This window comes from Amia ocellicauda, chromosome 22 (genome assembly GCF_036373705.1).
Source record: "Amia ocellicauda isolate fAmiCal2 chromosome 22, fAmiCal2.hap1, whole genome shotgun sequence".
Lineage (NCBI taxonomy): Eukaryota > Metazoa > Chordata > Actinopteri > Amiiformes > Amiidae > Amia > Amia ocellicauda.
In genome coordinates this window covers 16838745-16857963 of record NC_089871.1, presented here as the reverse complement: position 1 = coordinate 16857963, position 19219 = coordinate 16838745, and the positions used below count along the sequence as shown (strand labels likewise).

The 19219-nt window shown below is 40.2% G+C and overlaps 1 protein-coding gene and 1 long non-coding RNA gene across 3 annotated transcripts; one reads left to right on the top strand and one right to left on the bottom strand.

Moving 5' to 3' along the window:
- Positions 1–4210: 4210 nt before the first annotated feature.
- LOC136717865 (cathepsin K) lies at positions 4211–7979 on the bottom strand. 2 transcript variants are annotated; one of them, XM_066695413.1, is made up of 8 exons: positions 7888–7979; positions 7323–7455; positions 6569–6691; positions 6291–6455; positions 5935–6159; positions 5682–5847; positions 5277–5382; positions 4211–4419 (listed from the first exon to the last, which is right to left on the bottom strand). In XM_066695413.1, the coding sequence occupies exons 2-8, from the start codon at positions 7443–7445 to the stop codon at positions 4320–4322; spliced, it is 1008 nt and encodes a 335-aa protein (XP_066551510.1). In that variant the 5' UTR covers positions 7446–7455; positions 7888–7979; the 3' UTR covers positions 4211–4319. The 2 variants fall into 2 exon arrangements, with proteins under 2 accessions (XP_066551510.1, XP_066551511.1); XM_066695414.1 differs by having other exon boundaries at positions 7323–7452; positions 7888–7971.
- A 5797-nt stretch (positions 7980–13776) lies between these two features.
- On the top strand, positions 13777–15526 carry LOC136718070 (uncharacterized). Its single transcript, XR_010805254.1, has 3 exons — positions 13777–13841; positions 14242–14374; positions 15140–15526. It is a non-coding gene; the product is annotated as an uncharacterized LOC136718070 (long non-coding RNA).
- The last annotated feature ends 3693 nt before the right edge of the window (positions 15527–19219 follow it).

Below are 19219 nucleotides of genomic sequence, written 5' to 3'. Positions count from 1 at the left end.
AGATAGTGGACCAGTATCCAACCCCCGCCTGTCTTGACCATCCCAGCAGCACCGCAGCTGGGTTCCCCTGTTCCTGTGCCCATGGTACGTGACAAATACCTTGTAATATGTGGTTCTGAAGTGAACGCAATGTTGCACTTTACTGAAATACAAGGTGATGCAGTGATTCACACTCTTAGTAATACACATTGCCTTATGCTTGTACATGTAACAGGCGTTGTCTGGTTGGCTGGTCCCACAACTCCTGTACAGTTTATAGGGTTGGGTTGTCTAAAAAGCACGCCCACGAAGTGATTCTGCTGTGACGGTTTATGCTGTTTAAGTACAAAAATAAAAAAGAATTTCAGCCATCTTGCATGTATCAGCATTCATCAGTTTCCTACAGTTCAGAAATGGGGTGAGTTTAAAACAAAAGGGATGAATCACTTGTACATATTCCTTAAAAAATATTAAACATTGTACCTAGATAAGTACAAAAATAAAAAGCAGAAATAATTTCAGCCATCTTGCATGTTTCAGCATTCATCTGAAATAAAATAAAATCACAGCATTTCAGGTTTTTCTTAGAGGAAAAAAAAGAAATGGCAATGTAAAATACGCATACACTGAGGCCCACAATTACAAATTAGATTCTGCGTGGGAAACATGTACTGAAGAAAATAAAATACTGCAGAAGTTTTTTTAAATACCCATCCTTTGCAATTAATTTACAATAAACCAAAGCAGTGCCCTAGATTTGTTATATACAATTTCAGGTTCACTTCAAGTAAAACCATGTGGCATGCAAAATACATACATCGTAGCAAAAACAAAATACACCCACATGCATATTCAAAATAATTCTCATAACATTTTTCATTAACGTTTGCAATATATTTGAAAGGCAGCAGTTGAAAACCATATATAAAAATAACCAAAAGTAGCAAGGTCCTTACCAGTTTCATACAGTTCAAAAATGGGATGAGTTTATAGCTGCAGCAGCTTGTTCTCCAGATTGACAGACTGTCCCATTTTTATGGAATCCTTAATTTATTTCTGTCACAGACAATTGAACATTTCACCTGGGAGGCTTCATGAATTTTATCATCTCTGTAATCTTATACAGTGAGGGAAAAAAGTATTTTGTACGTTTGCCCACTGTCTCTCACTGTTAAAATACACCTACCATTAAAATTATAGACTGATCATTTCTTTGTCAGTGGGCAAACATACAAAATCAGCAGGGGATCAAATACTTTTTTCCCTCACTGTATATATATATATATATATATATATATACACTCACCTAAAGGATTATTAGGAACACCTGTTCAATTTCTCATTAATGCAATTATCTAACCAACCAATCACATGGCAGTTGCTTCAATGCATTTAGGGGTGTGGTCCTGGTCAAGACAATCTCCTGAACTCCAAACTGAATGTCTGAATGGGAAAGAAAGGTGATTTAAGCCATTTTGAGCGTGGCATGGTTGTTGGTGCCAAAAGGTGCCGGTCTGAGTATTTCACAATCTGCTCAGTTACTGGGATTTTCACGCACAACCATTTCTAGGGTTTACAAAGAATGCTGTGAAAAGGGAAAAACATCCAGTATGCGGCAGTCCTGTGGGCGAAAATGCCTTGTTGATGCTAGAGGTCAGAGGAGAATGGGCCGACTGATTCAAGCTGATAGAAGAGCAACTTTGACTGAAATAACCACTCGTTACAACCAAGGTATGCAGCAAAGCATTTGTGAAGCCACAACACATACAACCTTGAGGCGGATGGGCTACAACAGCAGAAGACCCCACCGGGCACCACTCATCTCCACTACAAATAGGAAAAAGAGGCTACAATTTGCACAAGCTCACCAAAATTGGACAGTTGAAGACTGGAAAAATGTTGCCTGGTCTGATGAGTCTCGATTTCTGTTGAGACATTCAGATGGTAGAGTCAGAATTTGGCGTAAACAGAATGAGAACATGGATCCATCATGCCTTGTTACCACTGTGCAGGCTGGTGGTGGTGGTGTAATGGTGTGGGGGATGTTTTCTTGGCACACTTTAGGCCCCTTAGTGCCAATTGGGCATCGTTTAAATGCCACGGCCTACCTGAGCATTGTTTCTGATCATATCCATCCCTTTATGACCACCATGTACCCATCCTCTGATGGCTACTTCCAGCAGGATAATGCACCATGTCACAAAGGTCGAATCATTTCAAATTGGTTTCTTGAACATGACAATGAGTTCACTGTACTAAACTGGCCCCCACTGGTCACCAGATCTCAACCCAATAGAGCATCTTTGGGATGTGGTGGAACAGGAGCTTCGTGCCCTGGATGTGCATCCCACAAATCTCCATCAACTGCAAGATGCTATCCTATCAATATGGGCCAACATTTCTAAAGAATGCTTTCAGCACCTTGTTGAATCAATGCCACGTAGAATTAAGGCAGTTCTGAAGGCGAAAGGGGGTCAAACACAGTATTAGTATGGTGTTCCTAATAATCCTTTAGGTGAGTGTATATATATATATATATATATATACAGTGAGGGAAAAAAGTATTTGATCCCCTGCTGATTTTGTATGTTTGCCCACTGACAAAGAAATGATCAGTCTATAATTTTAATGGTAGGTGTATTTTAACAGTGAGAGACAGTGGGCAAACGTACAAAATACTTTTTTCCCTCACTGTATAAGATTACAGAGATGATAAAATTCATGAAGCCTCCCAGGTGAAATGTTCAATTGTCTGTGACAGAAATAAATTAAGGATTCCATAAAAATGGGACAGTCTGTCAATCTGGAGAACAAGCTGCTGCAGCTATAAACTCATCCCATTTTTGAACTGTATGAAACTGGTAAGGACCTTGCTACTTTTGGTTATTTTTATATATGGTTTTCAACTGCTGCCTTTCAAATATATTGCAAACGTTAATGAAAAATGTTATGAGAATTATTTTGAATATGCATGTGGGTGTATTTTGTTTTTGCTACGATGTATGTATTTTGCATGCCACATGGTTTTACTTGAAGTGAACCTGAAATTGTATATAACAAATCTAGGGCACTGCTTTGGTTTATTGTAAATTAATTGCAAAGGATGGGTATTTAAAAAAACTTCTGCAGTATTTTATTTTCTTCAGTACATGTTTCCCACGCAGAATCTAATTTGTAATTGTGGGCCTCAGTGTATGCGTATTTTACATTGCCATTTCTTTTTTTTCCTCTAAGAAAAACCTGAAATGCTGTGATTTTATTTTATTTCAGATGAATGCTGAAACATGCAAGATGGCTGAAATTATTTCTGCTTTTTATTTTTGTACTTATCTAGGTACAATGTTTAATATTTTTTAAGGAATATGTACAAGTGATTCATCCCTTTTGTTTTAAACTCACCCCATTTCTGAACTGTAGGAAACTGATGAATGCTGATACATGCAAGATGGCTGAAATTCTTTTTTATTTTTGTACTTAAACAGCATAAACCGTCACAGCAGAATCACTTCGTGGGCGTGCTTTTTAGACAACCCAACCCTATAAACTGTACAGGAGTTGTGGGACCAGCCAACCAGACAACGCCTGTTACATGTACAAGCATAAGGCAATGTGTATTACTAAGAGTGTGAATCACTGCATCACCTTGTATTTCAGTAAAGTGCAACATTGCGTTCACTTCAGAACCACATATTACAAGGTATTTGTCACGTACCATGGGCACAGGAACAGGGGAACCCAGCTGCGGTGCTGCTGGGATGGTCAAGACAGGCGGGGGTTGGATACTGGTCCACTATCTCAGCATCTCATACAGAAAGTACATGTTTCATTGTTAGAATGGAAGTACAGGCCTACTGCGTGACCATTCATAGGTGTTTTTTCTTATGCAGCATTCTCAAGCCCCATGGGTTATGATCCTCCACTATAAGACACCAAAGTGCTGACCTGGACTTTCTATGCATTGACCTGGTGTTACGATCATAGTTAGATCACTGCTCACGGGACAGGGTGGCGCAAATCATCCAAAATGTCAAAAATTATTCATAATGTGGAATAACTCTTCATCACTGTGTTATATTGGTCACAGAATGATTAATTTGTTATAATGCAAAATGGACTTGGAGGTCTACTGCTGTCAGTCATATCCACTAAAAGGCTACAGAAATGAAAAGAGTAGTTTTGCAAATAAAGCATTGACAGGACCCAGTTTAGGAAATGATACAGAAGACACCTGGGCTTTCTTCAGTGCAATGTGATTATTTATTAATTGGAATAATACATTGATGGACATTGAAGGAAGGAGAAGGCAAAGCCCCCATTATACTCCATGCCACAGAATGTGGTCACACCAATGGGATGACTCCGTTCTGGCTAACACCACATTCGTCGCCTTTGTCCTTGGCCAGACGAAGGTAGCCGTTTTCTCCCCAGCTGGTGCCCCAGCTGGAAAAGAGCAGAACAATGTTACTGTGGGGCAGCACTGACAATGACAATTTTAACCTGACTTGTCTTGCCCCTTCACCACCACAAAACAACTATTTCTAGCTCATCAACAAAACTAGGACCAGAGGACAAGTCAATTAAATTGAAGTGGCAGTCTAAAATTAGAAACACAGATCTTAAAAAAGCAGCTTGATTATGGTTTCAAATAAATACGAATAATGCATGATTTCTCAAGTGTCCCAAGCTTTGCAAGCCTAAATGGATTTCATATATGTTTCTTGGTATCTCACACGCACAGTGCATCTAATTTTCGCAAGCAATTCCTGCCATGGCATTGAAATGTCATTGACCAAGTGTAAATGCCAAGACAGCAAATCTTACTTAGGCTACAGTATGTTTTTAACTTTTTCTGTCTCCATGTTCTCACATATACCCAGGGATCAAGTTGCCTCAGAAATCGATTTGAATATGTCTTGGCTTGCATATGTTTTACTTTTCAATGAAGTACTCCAAATCCCACCACATTTAATTTGTTATTTAAAACAATGTTATCATTTAGACCATCTAATTACTGATTAATTGAAGTTTGCCCAAGGTCTTGCACTTGTTTTTGCTCCAAGGATTACCTTGAGAATACCTGTCATTCTGGAATCCCACTTTAAGAGACATACGGACTGAAGTAGCAAGTTGAGTTTACATACAGCCTCTCAAGACGGAATTATCACAAGGGGTGGAGGAGGACAGAGATTTTTCTCAGTGTCTACTCCTGTCAATTACAAGATATTATCATTGTCACTGCTCTACGCAGCCAATGCCTTAAAGGAAATACAGTAATTTTAAAGTAAATGATAGCTCACCTGTTCTTGATGATCCAGTAATTGTCAGTTCCTGCAGTACCAAATCCAACCAAGACCACGGCATGATTCTTTTTCCAATTGGTACACTTGGGGTCATAGAAGACTCCTGCAAGAGAATCAAGGCGAGAACTGCAGTGCTGGAGAGGAGTTTAGGTTAAATAAAAGTTTATGAATCCGAGTGTTCATTCTCTTTAGGTTGCTCACAATAATGTCTCACATGGAGACTGAATGCAGGTTTATCCTCACAGAGATGGCCCAGCTACTGGGATACACAACAGCATGGGTCTTGGCATAGAACCTCGAGACCTCCCAGAAATGTCAAAGTATTAACCACACTCTGCCTCCCAGATTCCCCACGTCCACTCTTCCATTGGTGTAGAGATCCAGACTGAAAAGGCAGCTCACCATTCTGGTAGAACTGGAAATTGCGGGTTGTGGCATCAATGGTGATTGCGACAGGCCCAATGGTGACCAGAGCATCTTCCAGAGCCTGTTCATTGCCAGTGGGGAGGGACATCCAGTCCTTCACTGTGGCAACAAACTTGCTCTTGTCAGCAGTACAGTTTTGTTTCTGCAAGTGGAGAAAGAGAGGAGGAGAACAGTGAATTGTGTCATGTGTGAGCAGCCTCAGTACACCTGTGACACCCCGATCCCTCACCGTCATAGTGTAGGGGTAGGTGGCCTCAGCCTGGATCCCTCCATTGGTTTTAATGTATTGATAAGCCAAGAAAGGTAATCCTCCATAGCAGCCCCTATTTCCAGAGTTCCCGGAGCAGTCCACCAGTTGCTGTTTGCTTAAAGGGATCAGTTGGTTTGTCTTCTTCATCCACTGAGCTTCCAGAGCTCCTGCAGCACTGAAGGCCCAGCAGCACCCACATGAGCCCTGGGAGGGAAAGAGATGAAAACACAAGTGATGAGTTGGGCATGAGTCAAGGGACTTTAAGCCTCATCTTATTGTACTTAAGGCAGCCATTGCTACGGTTTGAAGGAGGAAAACAACCTGGTAGGACCTACCTGATTCTCAACTGGAGTAACATAGCCCAAGGTCCTGTAATCAATACTTGTAATGGTAAGATTGCTAGCCGCCTTGCGGAGCTCTTCAGCCGTCAGCTGATTGTTGCTTCTCGTGTTTGCCCTGGACATGGTGACCTGAGTCAGGTTCAGAAACTCTTCTGGGGTCTGAGGGACAGGAGAGAAAAAGAGTGAGCCAGAGACAGACTCACAAGCTCAGCAGGGAGAAGTACCAACATTGTCAGATATGCAAGAGATCAAGGATAAAAGAAGGTGCTCACCAGGTCTCCAAATTGGTTCATGCCCATTACATATGTCTCCTTGCGCTCTTTGAATCTCTGATTGTGCTCCTCAATGGCTCTGTAGTTTGCTTCCCAGATTTCTCTTCTCTTCACATCCCCAACCTGAAACAAAGCAACCTCTTCAGAAGGAACTCATAGGGAATACATTCCCAAAATCCTGCTTCAGCTCCCCCTACTGACTGCAGAGAGACACCTGCCAGTGTCTCCATCTCTACTCCAAGCAGGAACTGCCATCAGAGCAGGGGAGTTACCTTCAGTGCAATTAAAGTCCTGTGCACTAAATTTGAATTAAATGTAAAGTGAATTATGGAGTGCTGTATTTTACACTCAATCAATGGAGAGCCAGCTTGATGTTTGGGCTTGTAATGTCCAATACCCACGGACTAAAGTAAATTCACTTTGCTTCTGTCATACAGTATGACAATCAGATAAGTTACACATATCAGTCTTGACAAAAATATTTTCTTTAAGAGTTACAGTGTAACATCTGAACACCAGGGGAACACCACATCCTACAAGTACTGTACAGGTGAGAACATTTACATAGTATACTGAGGGCTCTGCTTAGACACATGAAACGTCTGCACAAGTTGCAATAGAAAATCTAATTAAAAGCACATAGTTTCATGACACACATTTGAAATTATAGTATGAAGGTTGACACTATTCCTGTCTAAAGTAAAGTCATCACTATCAATGACAATTCTCCACACTGTCTGCCTCTCTCACTCACCCTTGTCTCGGGTTTCTGGAATTTTATTCTCCAGTTCTCCCACTCAGAGTCCAGCTGAGGGTCCAGGCAGGTGACCATATTGATGTAGAGAGCCACAGAGGCCAAGACATAAACAGCTTTCATGTTCTACCTGCTGTGGAGGAACAGAGAGACACAGACACATGCTGTCTTAGATGAATCCATCTGATATTGCTCAGATATTTCATTTGGGGAACTTTTGACTGCATAGATGAATATTTATTGATGGCATGTGAGACACACAATCTGATTTTGCTCACACTTAAGCAAGACAGGGACCCAATGAGTTTCCTCACTATTAAGATCATTTAAAACATGAGATGAATACAGATCCAGCCTTTAGCAAATGCTTGAAAAAATCTCACAGCATTATCCAGGGTATTACAGTGGACCCTGCATATGTGACTTGTACCCACAATCCTACACAGCCCAAACACAAGGTAACCATACTAGTATAATTAAAGAATGTGTTAGCATTAATTTGCACTGCAACAGAAATGTGTTTCTGAAATTGAAGATCAAGTAGAACAGTGCATGGGTCTCTCACCTGTGTGTAGTCACAGTATGTGCAGTGTCTTCTCTTCAAGTGAGTGTCTTGCTAGTTCAGAGGTATCTCTGCTGCTGGATGCTGACACTTTCTAGGGTTGGACTTTTATACAGTTTTGGAGAAGCCCAGTTAAGTCACACATTCATCCAAAACAAACATTTTAGTCAAGGAGACAATTACTTGACTTAGTGACAATCTCAGGATGGGTGTAGATAGTTTTAGGGGCTTGATTAATTTTTAAAAGCAAACTCATCACAAACTGAATGGTCTTATGACCATCCAGAATCAATTATTCTTGAATTAAGTATTGTATGTTTTCTTGGGATGAACCACTAATGGGTTAACATTAAAGTCTATAGAATGTGCACATTTGTAATATAGGCTGAGAATCAGAGAGAGGTTATTATCCATCGGTGAATTAAATTAATCTGTGAGGGAACTAAGCAGAGCAGAGCAAGAGAAATACATAACTGAAATTGAAAAGAAGCAACAGGAATGGTAGTTCAAGCTTTGCTGTCACAGATGGAGAACACTTTTATCAATTTGATATTGTTCTGGATTTCGAGGAAGGTCAAACAAAATGACTCAGGACTGAACCTAGAATTATTTCTTAGTTACCGTTTTCTTTGCATTAGTGATTTATTATGATCAACTTTTCAAATTGATGCTTTGAAATTATTTCTGACACTCTGGTTTGGTAAAACTTTGATGCAATTTGGATTTAGACTGCTGTGCTTGGACTTTACATTTCAACTGTCTTTGTAAAAATATACATTCACACAGCTGTGTTCAATTTCATCCATACAAATCCTACTTGTGTTATAATTATCATAGGTATTTATTTAAATGGACCTTTAATTTAATCCTTATGTCCCTGTATTTTAATTGTTTGGGTGATTCATTTAATATTCTTTGTCTGTATTTTTGACGTTACAGCAGGAAAAACATGGAAGGACAGGAATGAGATGACCACTTTCCAGGGGAAATCTATAAGATTCACATGATAGTAGAATACCTCATCAGTGGAGTTTTGTGACTTCAGCTTGCTTATGCAACACTAACTTCCTGTTTAGTTTTGAGTTTCTTTTTATACGTTTACTCTTTTTCTTAAACAGTTACACAGAGATGTAACATACACAGAAACCCACACGTCTTTTAGGCCAGATACAATATGACATGCATCAATTCATCATTTTTGGATGAGGAATATGCCACTCCTCCATTCATAGTGACTCTTAATACCATACTTAGCCATATAAAGAGTTTACTGTGCCGTCTTAACAGCTTTAGTTTGCAAACAATTACTTCTGGTAAGGCCATTACCAGGCAGAAGAGCCATATTTGTAACAAATCTCAAAGATCAAACCCTCCCTTTAAAAACACATTGTGGACAATTTGGATTTACTTAATACTGCTGTACTGGTCCGTGTATTACTTGAACAAACAGCCCACCTGTCTGATTTTGCCTGGATTAGCAATCATAAACTGATTTGGCTTCAATCCTTGATTGAAAACAACAGAACTTAACTTTTAGTTTTAATAATCAGAATAATGTATATCTTACTATGAGTTTGAAATCAAGATGTTCCCAGATATCTGTTTCTAAACCTGAACACTTGCTTATTTTGTTGTGTAGGAAATGATTGTGCTGGCATATGTTTCAAATGCTTGTGAGTTTATGTACCGTTAAGGAGAATATAAATACAGTGTGCTTATGAACTCAAAATTAGGCACCAGTCTATTTCATCCCATACCAATGATCATTCCTTAGTGCTGATATTAGTGTAGGTCAGCTGTAACTGCATTGGCTACTGTTCTCTGATGCATTTGGAGGAGATGTGGAGCCACCCAGTGAGGACATTTTGCAATGAATAGGGTGGTTTATGTTTTGGTGAAGCAAGAAAAGTGGAGTGATCCAAGCATCCTATCTAGTCTTTTTAAATGTTCCCAAATTTTCAGCTTCAGCAACATCGCTGGGGAGTTTGTTCCAGATTGTAAACAACTCTCTGTGTGAAGAAGTGTCTCCTGTTTTCCGTTTTGAATGCCTTGAAGCCCAATTTCCATTTGTGTCCCTGGGTGTGTGTGTCCCTGCTGATCTGGAAAAGCTCCTCTGGTTTGATGTGGTCAAGCCTTTCCTTATTTTGAAGACTTGAATCAAGTCTCCTCTGTTCCAGGATGAAAAGGTTCAGCTCAGGTCCCTCAGTCTCTCTGTAGGACATTCCCTTCAGATCTGGAATAAGTCTGGTTGCTCTCCTCTGAACTGCCTCTAGAGCAGCGATATCTTTCTTGAAGTGTGGAGCCCAGAACTGTACACAGTATTCCAGATGAGCTCTAACTAGTGCATTGGACAGTCTGAACATTACTGCCCTTGTTTCAAATTCTACACTTTTGACAATATACCCTAGCATTTTGTTTGCCATTTGTATTGCTTCCCCACATTGTTTGGATGGAGAAAGTGAGGAGTCCATGTAGACTCCTATGTCTTTCTCATGGGTTACTTCATCTAATTCTATTCCTCCCATAATGTTATTATAGTGGACATTTTTGTTAACTGCATGCAATACCTTGCACTTGAATTTCATCGGCCAGGTGTCCGCTAACAACTGAATATTATCTAAGTCCCTATGAATAGCCTGTGCTGCCGAGATTGTATCTGCTGAGCCACCTATTTTAGTATCTAACTGGTCAATTTATTGTGGGTTTCAAGTTAAAGTGCTGATGGGCGTTTCATGGTTAATTGCAATGTGTTACGCTTTTGTTTCCTGTTCCTATTTTGTTTCCTATCATTATGCTCTCTATATTATTGTAGGTTCATGTACATCGTGTTGTAATCCTAACTTTATCAAACACGTCTATTCACGACTATAGCTCCGTCAGTGACGTGAAAAAACACTTGGTAAGATCATTAAAACAAAGTATTAAACAACAAGGCGTGATGCATAAGACACTCCTTTGCCCTTTGCATGGCTACAGGTAAACGGCAGCTCATCTCTATTTAAAAAAACTAAGACCATGTAAACCCGAGAGGGGCATTTCATCTGTGACTCGAGCATAGTGTTTTGAGTGAGGTCATTGTTCTGTTAGAGTTCTAGATTAGGACTCCTAAAACTACAAACACCTTTCCCACTAGATTGAAGCAGATTCATCTTCAGCTTGACCTACATTTCAGCAGAACATGTGTCTAAAAGACAATGCTGGAAACAACTAATTATGTAAATGATTGAGATGAATAAGAGATTAATAAGAATTTCACAGTTGTTTTTATTTATACAGACTTATCTCCAGCATGTGCGTATCTATAATAAAATCATATTTTATTTTTAAAGATACATATTTTGTCTGAAATCAATTGTCTCCACTTTTCTTGCTTCACCAAAACATAAACCACCCTATTCATTGCAAAATGTCCTCACTGGGTGGCTCCACATCTCCTCCAAATGCATCAGAGAACAGTAGCCAATGCAGTTACAGCTGACCTACACTAATATCAGGACTAAGGAATGATCATTGGTATGGGATGAAATAGACTGGTGCCTAATTTTGAGTTCATAAGCACACTGTATTTATATTCTCCTTAAAGGTACATAAACTCACAAGCATTTGAAACATATGCCAGCACAATCATTTCCTACACAACAAAATAAGCAAGTGTTCAGGTTTAGAAACAGATATCTGGGAACATCTTGATTTCAAACTCATAGTAAGATATACATTATTCTGATTATTAAAACTAAAAGTTAAGTTCTGTTGTTTTCAATCAAGGATTGAAGCCAAATCAGTTTATGATTGCTAATCCAGGCAAAATCAGACAGGTGGGCTGTTTGTTCAAGTAATACACAGACCAGTACAGCAGTATTAAGTAAATCCAAATTGTCCACAATGTGTTTTTAAAGGGAGGGTTTGATCTTTGAGATTTGTTACAAATATGGCTCTTCTGCCTGGTAATGGCCTTACCAGAAGTAATTGTTTGCAAACTAAAGCTGTTAAGACAGCACAGTAAACTCTTTATATGGCTAAGCATGGTATTAAGAGTCACTATGAATGGAGGAGTGGCATATTCCTTATCCAAAAATGACTTTATGCACTTCATATCATATCTGGTCATCTCATTCTTGTCTTTGCATGTTTTTCCTGCTATAACATCAGAAATACAAACAAAGAATATTAAAATGAATCACCCAAACAATTAAAACCATTTAAATACCCGTGATTGTATAGGTTAGTAGGATTTGTATGGATGAAATTTAACACTGTGAGAATGTGTACTTTTACAAAGACAGTTGAAATGTAAAGTCCAAGCACAGCAGTCTAAATCCAAATTGCATTAAAGTTTTTGCCAAACCATAGGGTGTCAGAAATAATTTCAGAGTTGATCATAAATCATGTGACAGGGGGTCCGTGGATGGGGGGGCTAGAAAGGCCTCCCCACCCAAAACCTAACCATGTCACTATACCTCCCTTCCAACCACACCACCCTGTATTATGCGAGGGCAACTAGTTCCCCCTAAAGGTTCAATGTATGAGGCACCCAATACAGAGAACTTCCAGCTTTTCAATTTAAATGATCAGCAATTTAAACCTAAAAGCAGCACAAAGTTGATCACCATAAATTTCATATAGTATTGCATTACCCTAAATAAAAAGCCTTTAATAAAAACCCGGGCCATCTAAAGCTACTCAAATTAAAACCAGTACATATTGGGAGGAAAACCTGCCATATGAAGTGCTCCTCTAAAACTTCCCTCAGGCTGCAGGCTTCTTTTGGGTACACTGAGGAGGACTGGGCAGCTGCCCAGGCGAGGGGAACAGAGCACAGGAACCGGGCCTGCAATGTACAGTACCCAGTGCCACTTTGCCATACCCTGACCTCCCCCATGAGCAGTCATGGGTGCAACGCCGGTGCACTCCTCGCTCTTCCACTGACTGGGCCAGGTGGGCGCTGGGTTTCTCGTTCCTCTTCCTCAACTGCCTCGCTTCTCTTTCAGTTTCCATCCCACTACCTGTCCACTCACCCACACTAAGCCAGCCAAAGTGCATCCCCTACACAGCCTATGCCTCACATCTCTTCTGTCATCTCACCCTCTCTTTGATCTGGCCTCCTTTTGTCCTCCTCAACGCCCTCTTTTATAGGGTTCTCCTCTCATTCCAGCAGCAGGGAACAGGTGGGCCAGTGATCTAGCCCCATCTAGCACAGGTGTGATCACTTAAGGGATCTGGCTCAAAAACTCACCTGTGATAAAAGGAATTTGTGAATCAAAACAATCAAAACAAATCAACACAATCATAAAAGATAAGTGATAAACAAGTGAATATACAATTAATCAAAAAAATAATAATTATACAATTAGCCAATTAATACAATATCCTTATCCTGTCTGTGACAATCACTAATGCAAAGAGAAAGAAAACGGAAAAATAATTATAGGTTCAGTCCTGAGTCATTTTGTTCGACCTTCCTCGAAATCCAGAACAATATCAGATTGATAAAAGTGTTCTACCATTCCTGTTGCTCCTTTCTGCTTAGTTCCCTCACAAATGTATTTCATTCACCGATGGATAATAACATCTCTCTGATTCACAGCCCATATTACAAATGTACACATTCTATAGACTTTAATTTCAATCCATTAGTGGTTCAACCCAAGAAAACATGCAATACTTAATTAAGGAAGAATTGATCCTGGAGGCCACTCAGTTTGTGAGGAGTTGGCATTTAAACATTAATCAAGCCCCTAAAACTATCTACACCCATCCTTAGGTTGACACTAAGTCAAGTCATTGTCTATTTGACTAAAATGTTTGTTTTAGATGAATGTGTGACTTAACTGGGATTCTCCAAAACTGTATAAAAGTCCAACCCTAGAAGGTGTCAGCATCCAGCAGCAGAGACACCTCTGAACTAGCAAGACATTCACTTGAAGAGAAGACACTGCACATACTGTGACTACACACAGGTGAGAGACCCATGCACTGTTCTACTTGATCTTCAATTTCAGAAACACATTTCTGTTGCAGTGCAAATTAATGCTAACACATTCTATAATTAGACTAGTATGGTTACCTTGTGTTTGGGCAGTGTAGGATTGTGGGTACAAGACACATATGCAGGGTCCACTGTAGTACCCTGGATAATGCTGTGAGATTTTTTTCAAGCATTTGCTAAAGGCTGGATCTGTATTCATCTCATGTTTTAAATTATCTTAATAGTGAGGAAATTCAATTGGATCCTGTCTTAAGCTTAAGTGTGAGCAAAATCATCTTTGCAGTCAAAAGTTCCCCAAATGAAATATCTGAGCAATATCAGATGGATTCATCTAATACAGCATGTGTCTGTGTTTCTCTGTTACTCCACAGCAGGTAGAACATGAAAGCTGTCTATGTCTTGGCCTCTGTGGCTCTCTACATCAATATGGTCACCTGCCTGGACCCTCAGCTGGACTCTGAGTGGGAGAACTGGAGAATACAATTTCAGAAACCTGAGACAAGGGTGAGTGAGAGAGGCAGACAGTGTGGAAAATTGTCATTGATAGTGATGACATTACTTTAGACTGGAATAGTGTCAACCTTCACACTATAATTTCAACTGTGTGTCATGAAACTATATGCCTTTAATTAGATCAGGGGTGGCCTGGTCCTGGAGAGCTGCAATCCTGCTGGATTTCCAGGTCTCTCTTAATTACCAATCAATGGATATCTTGAACACAGGGACATTTTGCCTAATTAAGACCCATAATTGGTTCAATTAAGCAGTTAACGCTCTGGATAAAACAAAAACCTGCAGACCCTGTGGCTCTCCAGGACCAGGGTTAGGTACCCCTGGTATACTATGTAAATGTTGTCACCTGTACAGTACTTGTAGGATGTGGTGATCCCCTGGTGTCCAGATGTCACACTGTAACTCTTAGAGAAAATATTTTTGTCAAGACTGATATGTGTAACTTATCTGCTTCTCATACTGTATGACAGAAGCAAAATTAATTTACTTTATTCCATGGGTATTGGACATTACAAGCCCAAACATCAAGCTGGCTCTCCGTTGATTGAGTGTAAAATAAAGCACTCCATAATTCACTTTACATTTAATTCAAATTTAGTGCACATGACTTTAATTGCACTGAAGGTAACTCTTGCTGCTGGTTGTGGAGATGGAGACACTGGCAGGTGTCTCTCTGCAGTCAGTAGGGGGAGCTGAAGCAGGATTTTGGGAATGTATTCCCTATGAGTTCCTTCTGAAGAGGTTGCTTTGTTTCAGGTTGGGGATGTGAAGAGAAGAGAAATCTGGGAAGCAAACTACAGAGCCATTGAGAAGCACAATCAGAGATTCAAAGAGCGCAAGGAAACATATGTAATGGACATGAAGCAATTTGGAGACCTGGTGAGCACCTCCTTTCTCCTTGATCTCAAACAACGTGCATTCTTCTCCCTGCTGAACTTGTGTGTCCGTCTGTCTCTCTCACTCTTTCTACCCTCCTGTTTCTCAGACCCCAGAAGAGTTTCTGAACCTGACACAGGTGACCATGTCCAAGGCAAACACGAGAAGCAACAATCAGCTGACGGCTGAAGAGCTCCGCAAGGCGGCTAGCAATCTTACCATTGCAAGTATAGATTACAGGACCTTGGGCTATGTTACTCCAGTTGAGAATCAGGTAGGTCCTACCAGGTTGTTTTCCTCCTTCAAACCGTAGCAATGGCTGCCTTAAGTACAATAAGAAGAGGTCCCTTAACTCATGCATAACTCACCACTAGTGTTTTCATTTCTTTCCCTCCCAGGGCTAATGTGGGTGCTGCTGGGCCTTCAGTGTTGCAGGAGCTCTGGAAGCTCAGTGGATGAAAAAGACAAACCAACTGATCCCTTTAAGCAAACAGCAACTGGTGGACTGCTCCGGGAACTCTGGAAACAGGGGTTGCTATTTTGGATTACCTTTCTTGGCTTATCAATACATTAAAACCAACGGAGGGATCCAGGCTGAGGCCATCTACCCCTACGCCATGACGGTGAGGGATCGGGGTGTCACAGGTGTACTGAGGCTGCTCACACATGAAGCAAGAGAGAGAGAGTGCTCAGAAAGCACAGATAAAGTCAAAATGAATAATACATGAATATTAAATCAATTCTCTCTGTTCTTCTCTCTTTCTCCACTTGCAGAAACAAGTCTGTACTGCTGACAAGAGCAAGTTTGTTGCCACAGTGAAGGACTGGATGTCCCTCCCCATTGGCAATGAATAGGCTCTGGAAGATGCTCTGGTCACCATTGGGCCTTTCGCAATCACCATTGATGCAACAACCCGCAATTTCCAGTTCTACCAGAATGGTGAGCTGCCTTTTCAGTCTGGATCTCTACACCAATGGAAGAGTGGACGTGGGGAATCTGGAAGGCAGAGTGTGGTTAATACTTTGGCATTTCTGGGAGGTCTCGAGGTTCTATGCCAAGACCCATGCTGTTGTGTATCCCAGTAGCTGGGCCATCTCTGTGAGGATAAACCTGCATTCAGTCTCCATGTGAGACATTATTGTGAGCAACCTAAAGAGAATGAACACTCGGATTCATAAACTTTTATTTAGCCAGCACCTAAACTCCAATCCAGCACTGCAGCTCTCACCTTGATTCTCTTGCAGGAGTCTTCTATGACCCCCAGTGTACCACCTGGAAACAGAATCATGCCATGGTCTTGGTTGGATTTGGTACTGCAGGAACTGACAATTACTGGATCATCAAGAACAGGTGAGCTATCATTTACTTTAAAATTACTGTATTTCCTTTAAGGCAGTAGACACTGAGAAAAATCTCTGTCCTCCTCCACCCCTTGTGATAATTCTGTCTTGAGAGGCTGTATGTAAACTCAACTTCCTACTTCAGTCCGTATGTTTCTTAAAGTGGGATTCCAGAATGACAGGTATTCTCAAGGTAATCCTTGGAGCAAAAACAAGTGTTAGACCTTGGGCAAACTTCAATTAATCAGTAATTAGATGGTCTAAATGATAACATTGTTTTAAATAACAAATGAAATGGGGAAGTGGGAACTGGATTTGGAGTACTTCATTGAAAAGCAAAACATATGCAAGCCAAGACATATTCAAATCGATTTCTGAGGCAACCTGTCCCTGGGTATATGTGAGAACATGGAGACAGAAAAAGTTAAAAACATACTGTAGCCTAAGTAAGATTTGCTGTCTTGGCATTTACACTTGGTCAATTACATTTCAATGCCATGGCAGCAATTGCTTGTGAAAATTAGATGCACTGTGCGTGTGAGATACCAACATATATGAAATCCATTTAGGCTTGCAAAGCTTGGGACACTTGAGAAATCATGCATTATTCTTATTTATCCATAACCATAATCAAACTGCTTTTTTAAGATCAGTGTTTCTAATTTTAGACTGCCACTTCAATTTAATTGACTTGTCCACTGGTCCTAGTTTTGTAGATGAGCTAGAAATAGTTGTTTTGTGGTGGTGAAGGGGCAAGACAAGTAAGGTTAAAGTTGTCATTTCTTCCCTAGAGTGCTGCCCTACAGTAACATTTTTCTGCTCTTTTCCAGCTGGGGCACCGGCTGGGGAGAAAACGGCTACCTTCGTCTGGCCAAGGACAAAGGCGACGAATGTGGCATTAGCCAGAATGGAGTCATCCCATTGGTGTGACCACATTCTGCGGCATAGAGTATAATGGGCTTTGCCTTTTCTCTTCCTTCAATGTCCATCAATCCATTATTCCAGTTAATAAATAATCACATTGCACTGAAGAAAGTCCAGGTGTCTTCTGTATCATTTCCTAAACTGGGCCCTGTCACTCCTATATTTGCAAAACTACTCTTTTCATTTCTGTGGTCTTTCAGTGGAGATAACTGACAGCAGTAGACCTTCAAGTCCATTTTGCATAAGAACAAATTAATCATCCTGTGATAAATATAACACAGTGGTGAAGAGTTATTCCACATTATGAATAATTATGGACATTTTGGAGGGTTTGTGCCACCCTGTCCCGTGAGCAGTGGTCTAATTATGATCCTAACACCAGGTCAATGCATAGAAAGTCCAGGTTAGCACTGGAGTCTTAGAGTGGAGGATCGTAACCATGGGGCTTGAGAATGCTGCATAAGAAAAGCCACCCATGAATGGTCACGCAGTAGGCCTGTACTTCCATTCTAACAATGAAACAGGTACCTTCCGTATGAGATGCTCAGATAGTGGATCATGTCACCCCTTTGTCCTGAGCGCCTCAGCTTGTATCCCAAGACTATGGCAGATTTGCAATGATGTAAATCCATTTCTGACTCAGAATTTCACAGATGTCTTTATGTAATGAATGTAATAAAATCACATTGTATTAGAAAAGACACATTTTTTTGCCTGAAATCGGTTGCCCCTCATTTCCTGCTTCACCAAAACATGAACTATGTTTTTCATTACAACCTGTCATCACTGGGTGGCTCCACATCTCTTCCGAGTGCTTCAGAGAACAGAGGCCATTGCAGTTACAGCTCAGCCCATACTATGATCAGCCCGAAGGAATTACATTTACAATGGAAGTGAATGGGATGAAACAGATTGGTGTTTGTTTTTGATTTGTTACCCTGATTTATTTACTCTGATTATAGGCAGAAATGTGGCAATTGTTATGGTTACTGATAAGAGCCTCTGGGGGATTATTTTCTGCTGTAGTAAGACAGTCATACCAATGTTTTAATATTTAAACAAAAGATCAACATCTTATTTGAGAACAAAAATCGAAATAAGATACATAACCTTCCAACAAGGAAAGCAAATCATGCTCCATATGCTATTAGATGTTTTACTACCTCTCACCAACACATATGATGCTGAATGAGGTCTTATATAACCTGACTTCAATAAGACACTCCCCCTAACTACATCATGAATCAAAGGCAATCTTCCTTTGACATGCATTATATTCCCCAATAGGAGAAGTGAGCACCAAAACATTATGTATGAACTAACTATCCCCTCTAATGTTGCGACGATACCAGAATTTTAACTTTGACACTGATACCAAGTATCACAATACTCAATACCAGGATACTCGATACTGGAAAAGATACTCAACGTGATACCATAACAAAAAACAAAACAGAAAGAGAAACATATTAGTCAAAGACACATAATTACCATTCGGCCTTTATTCTTACTAATGAACTATGTGCTGATAACTGTGCGAAAAAACGAAATAACTGTAAAGCTACAACAGTGCAATTTCAAGGAATTACACATGATAATAATTACATACAAAACACAACCTTCAACATGTCCGCATAACGACAACAAATTGTGAGCAAAAATAAATACTTCTTAAATTCCATGCTAATGTCTTAC